The 13,708-nt window shown below is 35.0% G+C and overlaps 1 protein-coding gene across 12 annotated transcripts in view; it reads right to left on the bottom strand.

Moving 5' to 3' along the window:
- Positions 1-13,708, bottom strand: part of LOC103503100 (pyruvate kinase 1, cytosolic-like) — a 105,307-nt gene that overhangs the window by 84,390 nt on the left and 7,209 nt on the right. For 3 of the 12 annotated variants that reach the window (XM_051091748.1, XM_051091749.1, XM_051091747.1), the window contains 2 exons: positions 11,294-11,382; positions 3,115-3,866 (listed from right to left, as the gene is read on the bottom strand). The exons of 5 other annotated variants lie outside the window; for them this stretch is intronic. In XM_051091748.1, coding sequence (XP_050947705.1) covers positions 3,528-3,866; positions 11,294-11,382 — 428 coding nt within the window. In that variant the 3' untranslated portion in view covers positions 3,115-3,527. Of the gene's footprint in view, positions 1-3,114; positions 3,867-8,331; positions 8,603-11,293; positions 11,383-13,708 lie in introns of those variants that run through there. 4 more of the 12 variants (XM_051091754.1, XM_051091755.1, XM_051091753.1 and 1 more) reach the window with 2 other exon arrangements.

A 13,708-nucleotide genomic window follows, 5' to 3' on the forward strand; every position in this document is an offset into this window, starting at 1 on the left:
ATAGAGAACAGAACAATTGGAGTATTAACAAAATATTTATTAATTAATTCTTTTACAAATAATTTTTAAGGAGTAAATAAATAAAAAGACTATTTTCGAATATAGACAATAAATTCCTTTTACCTCATTTAAAGTTTTTTTTTCTTTTTATTTTTGTTATTAAAAAAAAAAGTTTGAGGTCTTTTCAAAAGTATAACAAGGTGGCAAGTATTTAGAACAATTTCGAAAACAAAAAAAGCACCGACACGCACCGTGTAAAATACAAAAATGACCCATCAACCACGCGTTGTAATATATTTACGATCGTTTAGCGATTGTTTAAATATGACTATAATTTATCATTTCAATTATATCGTTTAATTTTGTTACTCCAATCTAAATGATTTTTTTCAAGATTCTTTAGAGGAAACGAAGAAAAAAGACAATGGAAAGATTAAACGACATAAAAAAAGAATAAAAAAAGAAGAAAGACGATGAAAAGAAATCATAGCAGAAAAAAAAAGAGAGAAAAAGAAGAAATACGAGGGAAAGAAATCGCAGCAAAAAAAAAAAACGAAAGACGACGAAAGAAACCGCGAGTAAGAAAAAATGATGGAAAGACAAACCTATAATATTTAAAAAATGACTAACTTTATGCGCTCTGTAACCGTAAATAGTTTGATGTTTTGTTACATGAAAGTTTTTAAAAAAGTTTCTTAATAAAAATTAAGAAAAATATTAAATTTTTAATAACAAAAAAAATACTAATTTATAGTCTCACGTTAACTTATTTAAATCTTAAATTATTAGACACATTTTCAATTGTATGAACCAAATTTTTTATAAAATATTTACAAAATATATTAAAATTTTTGATTTTATACATTAGTGACATTTATAGAATTATCATGGCTAAATTCATACATTTTATTATATTTTGTAAATACTCTTAGCAGTTTTATTATTTATAATAATTTTTAATTTATAAGTATAAATTTATCCTATCTTCTTCATTTTATTTTATTGGTTAAATTATAAAAAACGCTTATAAACATTATATTTTATATAAAAAATATCCTTAAATTTTTAAAATGAGTTTAAAAAAAAGGCCTTATTGTTAGCTTTAGATTAAAATAGTTAGTGTTCTATGTAAAAAATATTTGTTAACTTTCCAAAAAGTTTAAAATATAACTTTAAATATATATATATATAAAAAGAATGTTAAGGTTTTCTTTATAGTTGTTTTTTTCTTTTTGTGTTTGGTACAACTAGTCCATTAAAATAGTTTTTGGATGTTAAAATAAATGAAAATGTGATTTGGTAGATGGAAAAATAATTTATTTTACCAAATAGTTTAGGGGTTGTTTAATTCTAAACATGACCCAATTTTCTTTGAAAAAAGTCCCTAAATAGCCGTAACAATACACTTTCTTTTTGTAAAACCGATCTTTGATGAAATTTATATTACATCAATAATTTTAAACTTTGGAGTTTAATTTAGACAAAATTTTAAATTTCAAAACAATATTTGAAAAGAGTGTAAATCGATATATCTACGAACGTTTAAAGTTTAAACTAACAAATTAATAGTTCGAAATCTTAATCTATACAACTACTAAAGTTTAACAAGTTAATGCAGATAAATTTATCGATATTTCTTTTTTACAAGAATAGATATTTTATAAATAAAAAATAAAAAATGTTATTAATAAATAAACATTTTTACAAAATTTCAATCAATCAAAGAAAAAAGAAATAGTTCATACTATATTCACATCAGTTATTAGTGATCTTTGTTGCATGTTTTATATGTTTCACCGATCGATAATCTATTAGATTGTTGTCGTAGAAATATCGATAAAAATTTAATTCTACAAAATCTGAAAAAATGGATGAGATAAACGGTAGTTTGTATTATATGATGAAAACAACGGTGGAGGTGAATTGTCAAATACATATCGATATTATTATTTATTTTTCAAAAAAAAAAGAGAGTCACCATCAATTTAATAAGAAATATTTGTGACATTATAAGATGACTTTTTCTATAATTTTTTTTTGTTTTCATATAATTAATAAAATATAAAATCACAAGAAGCAGCCATTGCAAAGTTGTAAGTTTTTGCCATTAAAAAGGATTTGACTTTGAAAAATAAATATAACTTTTTTCCTCTTTTTGCAATAGGCAACACAAATTAATTTTATTTCTTCATATTTTATAAAAGAATTAGAACAATATAGATAAGAACTGAAAAGTGAAAAAAAAAAAGAAATTTTTTTTTGTGGGTATCTTTCTTTTTCAACCATTCTTATTTAAAAAGATCCATATTTGTAGTAACTTCTAAGTTTCACTTTCGATTAACTTTTCACTCTTTATTCTATTTCTTTTTTCATTATTTTATGAAGTTAATTTACGAAAGATAGCAAAATTATTATCTAAGAGAAAATAACAATTTATACTTCTAAGTTTTGAGGTTGTATAAAATTAAAACTCCCAAATAAATAATTGTATCAATTTAAAGTTTAAACTTTCATAATAGTATCATTTACGTTATCCTAAATTAAATTGGACTAAAGTCATACTGCTTATAATTTTAGTTAATTAAATGTTTAGACTTTCTTAAGAGAATAGCTTACAACTTTCTTTATGTTACCTTTATGAAAAGTATCTATGACCTAATTCTCAAACATGTGTATACTTTTTTGATTAAATGTTAATTTTACAAAATGGGTGATTAAACTAAATGTATGGATAATTTCTAAATAAAAATTTGCCTAAGAATCTAAATTTATTGATTTACTAAAGGTTAGGAGTTTAATTAATACAATTGTAAGCTCTATCCAAGATTTTTTCAAACATAATATATTGAAAGGAGTAAATTAATATACTTAAGGAAAATTCAAATTTATTGGAAGAACCTTATCATTTTGAAATTTCGATTAATTAAGGTTTGGAATCTTTTTTTTTAAGTTAATAAGTATTTTTTTTATTTGGAAATAATTGGGGAAGTTTTTATTAAACTAAAGTTGGTTGGTTAAGGGAGAAATGTGGGGACCTAGTTGGGGTTAATAAGGAAAATTTCAAGAGATTTGGAGACATAGGAGGTGGTTGGTTTTCAAATTAATTAAAGGAAATAGAAAAAGAAAAAGAAGATAATTTTCTTATATAAAGCAGCTTTGGGACCCGTGTATAAGAAAAACAAAAAAAAAGAGAGAGGAGCAATTAAAGTCCTTCTTGAAACCCTAGCCGCCGAAACCCTAGCCGCCGACCCACGCCACACGTCCAGCCGCGCCGGAGATTTTAAACCGAGTCAAGCCACCGCACGCCTAGGAAGAGCTACGCACGCCGCGCCGTGTCTGCAGCCGGAACTCGTCGCGCCGCTTCGATCTAAGGTAGAGCAGCCGAGCCGCGTCGCGCCGCTTCGATCTAAGGAGAGCAGTCGAGCCGCGTCGCGTCGCTCCGATCAAGCGCTGAGGAGCCGCAGCCGATCCGTCAGCCAGCCGTGTCCGCAACGCCGTCGTTCACACGTCCAGCCACGTCGCGTCGCTTAGATCCGACGCAGCGCAGCCGGAACGTCCGTCAGCCAACCGTCGCACCGACTGAAGTCCAGCAGCCAACGCCTCGCCGCCTCCAGCCGTCGAACCCGAACCCGGAACCGCTCCACGCCTGCTCGCCCGAACCCGAAACCGAACCCGCGTCCGTGCCCACACGTGCCCAGCCCTCTCCGCGTGCAAGCCGCGCCGCGCCGCCTGCACTGCAAGCCGAGCCGCGCCTCTTGGCTGTCGCAAGCCGAGACGCACGCGCAAGATCCCTGCGCCAAGCCGAGCCGAGCCGATCCTTGTTCTCTTTCCAGCCGAGCCGCCAAGCCTAATTTGACTCCTTCCACCTAATTTTTGGTAATTAAATTAATTATTTTGGCATTACCCAGTAAGACTCAATGTTTTGGACACTAATTAATTTAATTTGGGACTAAATTAAATTATTTTCCTTAAGGGACGTCTTGGACCAAGTAACTGCTGCAGTGTGGGATTTCTTCAGTAGGGGCTCGAGCACTGCAACCTCTTTCTAGGGTAAGTCATTTCAAATGAGTCTTGAACCGTTAGTCGTTGGTGACCTAATTACGAATTTTGGCGTATTAAACAGTTAGGACCTCGTCGCTTAGAAAGCATACTGCCTCGCGGTTAGGACTCGTCAAGTAAATCTCCAGGTAAGAGATTCTACTACTAGCTCCATGTTTAGAATTATGAGATCACGTATACCTTCAATTGTGCATGTTGAGGACTAGACTGCACGATGCATTAAATCAGTGATAGTATGATGCAAATGATGGTATGGTTATATTATAGCATGTTGTTGTGATAACGAGAACTATTATGGCTGTACGACGAGTGTCGAGATGGAGAGTGTAATGATGATTTATCTGTTATGTTATATGATGACGCCATGTGTATGTATACTGCGATTAGGGTACCTGTTAGCTTAACCTGTTAGAGTCGTACCTGCATGGGTGTCCTTCGGGATCACCACCTATTTAGGACTGTGCGGTCCGACGGGACACCAGTCTAGCATGGATATAGATATGACTCGAGTGACTCGACGGGGTCCTCGCATCCCGATTGTCCTAGGTGTCCCCCGAGGCACCGAAGACCAGAGTTACGTTCCTACGGGAGCGCATGTTGCACGTGTTCGGGAACGTGCCAGAGATTGGGTACCAGTTACAGGACTCTGACAGGAAGTTAACAGGCACCTAGTGGGACTAGTAGTGGGTCCCTTACTGAGTATTTTATACTCACTCTCTTCATGTCATGTTTTCAGGTAGAGGACGAGGCAAGGGCAAAGGCAAGCTGGCGAGCGACCCGAAGTGACCGTGGCGAGCCATAGGGACTTCTGCTTCCGCTTATTCTTGTTTTTGACTTCAGTACCTGAGTTTGAGTATTCTTCATTACTTACCATCTTTTTATGTAGATAGGGCCCGAGTAGGACTTTAGAACGCATTTCATTTTTTTGCATAACTACCTTGTTTGGATTTTCATAAATAAAATTCCTCAAACCTTATGCGTTTTACTAAATCTTATGACTTAAACCACTTGTTCTATATTTAGTAATGACTTCGATTCAGTATAAGGAGTTGGGTCGTTACAGTTGGTATCAGAGCACAGTGTTTTAGGTTCTGTAGACTGACCTACGATGTAAGTCATTGTTTTGATTTGGTTTTACTTCACCCTATGGCTATACGGTCCTTCGGCACTCGCCAGGTATGTCTAAAGCCTTGCTAATGTTAAGATTACAATTTTGCCTGAATAGACTAGACCTAGAGATAGGTGTGTTAAGTTCTCGTGGTGAAAAGTTTGTTGGTGAATTTTAGGGAGAATGCCGCCACGTAGAGGTGCACGTCGAGGAGGTGGTAGGGGAGGCAGAGGAGCCGGTCGTGGCCAACCGGAGGCGCAACCTGCTGCACCGGCGGTCGACCCTAACGCACCGGTCACCCAGGCAGATCTCGCCGCGATGGAGCAGCGTTATCAGGACATGCTGCAAGCTGCTTTGGCGCCTTTCCTCGCCGCCTAGCAGAACCAGGCCGCCCCTGTTCAGGCCCAGGCCGTCGTTCCTCCAGCCCGATGGGTCTTATAATAAGTAAGTCTATAAAAGTCAGTAATCTTGTAACTTAGATCTTGATCTTAAAGTCCTTCAATCTTGAAACTCTTCGTAAGTGAAAAACTATAATGGGTCTTATAATCTTGAAAGAGTGAATTTTCTTAGAATTGGCTCTCTTATGCAAGTAATAGTGACAAACATCCTATACTTTGCAATGCAGTCTTACTCAGATGGACGATACTTGGACTTCGATAAAGAAAGCTAGTCTCCCCTATATATTAAATTAGGGGAGACTACCCAATATGGTCTTTGATAAAAATAGGAAAACTCCTGTTAAATTCATTTTACGAGCAAAACTAATGATTATTAGATATCTTACAACTTAGTCACTTCCAAAATAAAGATTTTGACTTGTTAGTTGAATAATCCTCTTGTTCTCTATTTCAACGTCTCAAGCACAACATATTTTAATTCCTCTTCTCATGAATAAGAGATGGAGATTTGAAATCCAACCTTAATTTGATGTCAAAGTCTTCAATAATATCATATATTTTCTTTCATGTTAGACAAATAGGGAGGATAAATATAATATTGAAAAAGCATTTAAACCAATAATCCATTTTATTTTGGAGAATAGAACACATGCGACTGTCAAGATGTCATCCAATTCAACAAGACATTAAAAGGTGTGCCTGTTATAAAGGTCTTGCCCTATTCCAATAGAAAATAATCTCTGATTTCTCTTGCAGTCCTAGGTAGTTCTTTTTTCCAATTGAGATGCTCCAAATTTTGCAAGAAGGGAGAAACCAACTCATCAGATTGAATTGCACTACTAAAGACGATAGGGTCAAATGCTTTGTTGTCATTTCTTTGCTTCATTTATTTGACTTTTCCTCTTCATAGATCACCTGTTTAAATGATGGTAGTGACACATGGCTGATAATGCTCTACCCCGAGCTGACCTCATGCACTTCATCTTTTCATTTAGTGGGATTGCTTTTAATGATGCTAACTTCTACTTCTGCATCCTTTGTAATCCTTTCTCTTTTAAAATTCGCTTACAAGTCTTTCTCTCATTGTCATAATGTAAAGGGTATTTTATAGTAGTATGTAGCATTCATAACACTTATAAAACACTAGTGACATTAATATCCTTACTCAATCAACTGAAGGTTGCCCCTGATCGACTATCTTTACATCTTTAGGCATATTCCTTAAAAGTGTCCAATGCCTCATTTTGTATAAACTGGAGATTAAAACGGTATTAAGCCAAATTAATAATTTCCTTGTGCTATTTCAAGACTTGTGCACTTGAGAGATATCCAACTACATGTACCAATGAGTAACTGAGCCAATTAGCCTATCTTTTTATGAACAACTAATTGGCGCACTAGAACATCTCAACTAGGTTGACACCTTCGTAGCACCCTCATCATACCTCATACCTAATAAAGAATACATTCCTTATCACGAGATCACATAGTATTAAATTAGGTGTTCTTGAAAGTGGAGAAAAAATTTGTCATCCTGGAAGTGGACCGACATCCTTCAGTCGTACATGATGAAATGACTGTTAAGGTAGTCGCCCCCATTATACTTTCCAAATTTTGGCATCTTCAACTTGGGTGGAGTAACGAATGACATCTAAGACTAGACATAGTTGTGTCACCTCAATGTCTTCATAAATGTTCTTTTCCTCTATTATACACAATCTTTCTTCTAGAAACTTTGGTATAATCTTCCTTCGAGATTTGTGTCTTCAAAGGTCTTCTTATCGATATTCTCATTTGTTGTAGAGACTAAGTCATTCAAATGGCTTGTTTATGGTGGAGCTTGACCACAATCTTGTATCAGGTATGCCGTCCAATCTACCAATGACAAACCTAATAGCTTTTTAAAAGTAAGAGCATGTGGGTGAGGAGAAACATCATCGGGAGCTTGGTTCTAAACCAATTTCACTTGTTTGAATGCCCCTGCTACTGGTCTATCTTTAACTTAAGTGAGGGACTTTAAAACCTTTGCTACTTGTCCTTTTAACACTTTGACACATCCTTTCTGATTACTTGCACTTGGTTGGGGAACTCTTCCATGACTTTGACCAATAATGAATGAGGGGTGAAATCTTTTGAACTATTTGTAAAAACTTTGACTATTTTAATCTTTCTAAAGAGAGAGAATGGTAAAATTATTTGAAGTTATTTACTAGTGTGAGATTTACGCATGTGAAATTTCATCTACAATGCAACAATCATTCTAAAGTGAATAAAATTTACTAATATTTTCAAGAAGAAATAGTTAAATGCTATGACTAATGAGATTTTTAAACAAAATACTAGCCAACAGTTTATAACATACATACAAGTACTGTTTATAAACATATGATTGTAATGCATCATGATGAAATGACTCTTAGTGTTAGATCGTGCAAGTAAAAAGATATAATGATGGAATAAGAGCATAGTATAATACTATCCATGATATATTTTTTTTTCTAACAAAAACTTTTCCTTTTGGTGCAAACTTCCACTCTTTATTTTATAGTTGCAAAAAGTCAATAACATTAAAACATTAGTAGTTATTTATTAAATAAGACAAAAAAAAAACTTAATAATAGTGTAACTTCTTATAAAGAAATCACAATTTTTAACGAGATAAAATGGATAACAATGTGGTTATATGAGATAAAAAAAAGTTAATACACAAAACTGACAAAAGTTTTACGAAACCATCTAAATTAATTATTTACTCTAAACATATAGTGATTTAAGAGCTTCTTTGGCTCACTATATTGAATAACTCAACTATTTTACATCAAATTGAAACAATATGTCAAGATACAACAATAGAAGCAAAGTGAACTTGTTTGTACGCAAAAAAAAAAAAAAAAAAAAAAATCCAACGACGAGAACAAGACAGTTATGAGTATACAACTAATGGAAAAATGGAAAAATGGGAAAATGAAAATACCTAGCTTTGGCCAAGGAAAAATGGAAAAAGCAACTATAGCAGCAACCAACCTAATCAATTAACCTACAAACAACAACTTCCATTAAGATGTTAAAACACACCATTTTCCATGAAAAAAATATACATACCTCAAAGAATCATCATTGTCTCTAGCTTTCATTTTCTTCCTAATTGACTCTACAAGATAAAGTACAAGAAGAAAAGGGTAACTAAACTTTGGTTTGAAGAAAATGACATGTCCGACAGTGGTGGCAAGCATAACGACAATCGAAGGGCTATTCGATGATAACAAGGTACGGGCTTGGTACGAAGGGACGACGTTGGTGGGTTTCACGAAAACTGGGCACGAGTTGGACACGAGAGATTACTTCTAGCGGTGGTGGTGGTGGAAGCTATGGGGAGTCCCAACAAGCATTTTGAGCTACAGAGATGGTAGATTCATTAGCACTTTCTAGGTAAAATAATTTAGCTTCTTAGGGATAAGTCTGAATATATCCTCAAGCTACCATCCCCAGACTGACGATCAGATCAAGCAATTCAAGTGTATTCTTAAAGAATATCTGCATCATTTTGTGGATGCAAGACAAAAAGAATTGGGTTCAGCTGTGGATGTGACCCAATTCTATTTCAATGCTCAGACGTGTTCATCAATTGGGACAAGCTCGTTTGAGATTGCTTTAGTAGGCAACCTGTATTGCCACACCTTGGTGATCATCCTTATGTGGGGAAGAACCCCATACTCATAATTTTATTAAGGAATGGAAACAGACGATAGACATCGCTCAAGCGTACTTAGAGAAAGCCTCGAGGTAGATGTAGAAGTGGACAGATAAAAAGTGTCGTCCCCTTGAGTTTCGAGAGAAAGCCTCCATGCATTTGTTCGATGATGCAAAACTCTAGTGGAGGTTGAAAGTGAATGACGTCTATAATGGTCGATGTACCATTGACACGTGGGAAGATCTTAAGAAAGAATTAAGGACCCAGTTCTTCTTTGAAAATGTTGAATTTATTGCTAGAAGAAAATTACGGGAACTCAAACACATTGGAACCATCAGAAAGTATGTGAAACAGTTCTCCGATGCTATGTTGGATTTTCGAGACATGTCGGAAGAACACAAAGTATTCTGCTTTATAAAGGGGCTTAAGCCGTGAGTCAGGACTAAGTTATACGAACAGAAAGTTCAAGATCTTACCTTTGCTCTTGCCACCGTAGAGAGACTGTTTGACTACTGTGGCGACCAAGGATCCCAAAAGAAGAATGTGACTACACTAAATCCCGAGAATATGATCTCAAATCCTAATCCCCCAACAAACTTCACAAACGATAAAAAACCACATATCTCAAGCTCTAGTACTCCTAGAGGAGCACACCCGTCAAATTCGAATCAGAAAAGACTTAATAACCACACCGAGGCTAGCTGATAGCTTTACTTAAAAAGTCAAAGTTTGACTTTAACTAGAATGGTCAAATAACCATTTTGCCCCTTGACTAAAGTTAATGGAAAAATCCAACTATTTGTTGGATAATCCGACTAACTCTTAGTGGGCTATGTGGAAGCTTATGGTGATGACACCAAGCCCACTAAGAGATAATGGAATGGTGAATAAATCCACTAATGGTTAGTGGAGTGTGAGGTGTTGGACTTTGGTGATTCAATTACATGCAATTTTTGCATGTAATTAGTCTATTTAAGGGACAATTTTTAAATTGAAGAAGATTTTGTCATTTTGTAATTTTGAATTACAAATTAACCTAAACTTTTTTCTCTCCCAAATCTCAAACCTTAAAATTCCTTCTCCAATTATTTCTTTATTTCCTTCGTTGAATGGGTCCCACAACCCGATTCTAAGTTCGGAGTATAGCGAGTCACTTTAGTATCTAATATGACTAACCTGAGAGAAGAGGCAAGGCGCGAAGCGACTAAAAAGGATAGAATAGAAGGCAGAGTAGGGAAGAACTCGACTCCCACAGGGCCATTTGAAGAAACTCGACTAAGAAAGAGAGGAGAGGGGCGAAGCAAATTCCTTATTCTTATGTGAATGAGCCCTTATATTTAGAAATAACTCAACTCTAAATAAAGGAGAGGAACAAAGCCACTCGAAAAGGTTAGGAAGGAGAGGGGCAAAACGAACTCCTTATCCTCAAATTCAAAGGAGCCCTTGTTTTTAGAAATAACTCGACTCAAAACATAAAAGCTCTGTTAGGAGTTGAAAGCAAAGTCTGGCCTCTGTCAAGGTTCCACCTTAAGTTTGGTGAACTTTTTCTAACTCACCAGCCCCTTAGTGCACAGGATTTTAGAATGTTTTCCCTTCTCTTTTTACTTTAAATAGTATCAAAGAAACTTTTTAGTTCTTTTTGTGGGGGAGAAACTTACCTAAAGAGACTTAACACAGTAACAAAAGAATGCAGCACTAAATGGTGGTTATAATGGAAAGCATGCAACATTTTCTTTGGCCATAACAGCCTCCACTTTTAGAGATATTCCTTTGTTTTACTTGTAACTTTATCCTTTCCCGGCAAGGGTTTGTGTTTTATTTTCATGTATGGTTTTCCTTCTACTTTCCTTTAATGGGCCCTTTTCTAGTCCTTTTAGTGCACCCATGACCTCACGTTAAATGTTAGTCTTCTCCAAATGAAAGTTGTGCCGTCATTAATTCATTAATGAAATAGTAACGAATGAAGGAATGGAAATACCTTATACTACATAAAGCTAGGTTTAAAAGCTGTGTTTCTATCTCATACACACAAATTACCTCAGCACATATTCTACTAACGGTTGAAACGGTTTCTACTGGATGTAATCCACGCAATGTCTCAGCCCCAAGAAGAATTGCATCACTTCCTACACACTCATGAGAAGACAGGTTATAAAAAACGCCATACAATCATACCCCCTGTCAGGAATGGAACTAAGAACCCTGATTCACACTAAATATAATGATACAATTGAACATAAAATAGATAAATTTTAAAAAGTTCAACCCAATCTTCGACATCAGTTATTATGAGATCTGTGGCTTTAGAAGGTAGAGAGGGATTTAAAAGAACCATGACTTAAAAAATCCCTACATCTTCGGTCTTTAAACAATAGAGATTTAAAAATTGAATAACTCACCATCAAGTACAGCATTGGCAACATCAGTAGCTACTGCACGTATAGGTCTGTGGCTTTTATGAGATATGTGGCTTTAGAAGGTAGAGAGGGATTTAAAAGAACCATGACTTAAAAAATCCTTTGAATAACTTCTATGGCGATACGCAACAAATGTAAGCTCAGCAGACTCTCTGAAGTGGTCATCCATAAACTTCAAGTAGTCCTTCAAAAGATTGCTTAGATCTACCCAAAGAGGAGATGCTAACATCTGGGGTAACATGTGGTGGGAAACAGTTTCCGCCAGAATATTTTTTACATCCAACAATTTATACCTAGAAGAAGAAATACGGTCAACTCTCTACCTAGCATAGCTAAACAAAGAGGAACTGGATATATATATATATATATATATATATATATATATATATATATATATATAAAGCACTGTATTATTGTATGCACTGTTTAAAAGAGGTTTTTCCTCTTAACGAGGTGAGTGGAGGTGTAAGCCTCAGTTTTAATTAGAAACTTTCCGCAAGTTGTAGATGTGAATGGATTCGTGTATTGCAAAACATTATAATTACGTAGAAGTTTTTAACATCACTATTCTCATCACTGAGGATTCACTTGTTGCATGAACTTGGCTTCAATGCTTTAAAGTCTAAGTTGCAAAAATATTAATAGTTCAAAAATTATCAACTCAAAACTTTATATTTTTGAAAAAGAGGTAAATTAATCTTATTTTCTGGTCAATATACAAGCCGAGGAAACTTAAGGTCTAGTGCATTTTCACACATGCAAGTCTCCTCCATGTTGGACCAAAAAGTTTCCTCAATGTGCTTTCCTCACAAATGCAAGTCTCCTCCATGAGGCAAGGCATAAGCCTCAATCCTTCTAAACTATTAATCAGATGATTATAACTTGGTAACAAATGTGATACTGACCATTCAAAAGCAGACGAAAGGGCACCTAAATAGGAATACACGTGCAACAATAAGATCTTGTACTGCCAAACATATCTGCCAAAAATGAGAATTAGATTTACAATTAGATAAGAGAACTAGAATCTGCCAATACATCAGCTCATACTGTGTGTGAGAGAGTGTGTGTGATATGAACCGACCAAGCATCAAATTATTAATTAGATTTTATTTAATAATTGCGATGTCATTTTAATGTTTCCCGATTTGATCTTTCGTGATAACATTTAAGTAGGATAAATTTAATATTTTCACAATGCATTAGGGTTTTATTGGGAGGCTATTTAAGCCTTGCCTTTAGATTGTTTCAAAGTAATTTTTTGGACAATTGATGTTTAGGGTATTTTCAATTAATAAAAGTATTCTGATAGATGACAGAGCCTCATCACCACCTTCTGCAATTCGCAGGGTTGCATGTCAAAACATTTAGGTAAGTCTGATCACCTTACTTGTGGAGTGTTCGAACTTGAGAGAGGAATTAGTTCTCCTTATCTCTTGGTTTTCAGTCAAAAGGTAATCTATTTCTAATCCATTCCCTTGGGTTGTTGTCAAATTGATTTGAGGGTTTTAGAATTTGATATTAGGGATACACCAATTGGGTTTCTTATTTTCAAATCCTAGAGTTTTCATATAGGAGAGAGGGAGAGAGGGAGAGAGAAAGCCCATAAGAATGCATAATCATTATCCTAGTAATTGTAATTGTAAGTAATACCCATGCGTAGGGCCAGTGTTAGTATTAACTTCAATATGGGTCCTTTCCTTGTTGCCCTGACGTGTTACTTACATATTAAAAGGAAAACATGCCCCTTAGATTTCTTGCAACTGTGGCAGCTGGTTCATAGTGCACTTTAGAACCCAACCCTAACAATTATTTTATTGGATAAAAACAATATTTGGATGTATGGTTTATCAATTTTAAAAAACATAAATACAGTTATAATATGCCTGATACTTATTAGGAAGCCATATCAATGGTGAAGGCAAATGCATATATATCTTCACAGAATGATTCGACTTGTTGCCTCTCATGGAAACCTTCATTGTGGTCGTTCGTACATATATACATATGCATCCATGTGTGTATGTATGAATGA

This window comes from Cucumis melo, chromosome 11 (genome assembly GCF_025177605.1).
Source record: "Cucumis melo cultivar AY chromosome 11, USDA_Cmelo_AY_1.0, whole genome shotgun sequence".
Lineage (NCBI taxonomy): Eukaryota > Viridiplantae > Streptophyta > Magnoliopsida > Cucurbitales > Cucurbitaceae > Cucumis > Cucumis melo.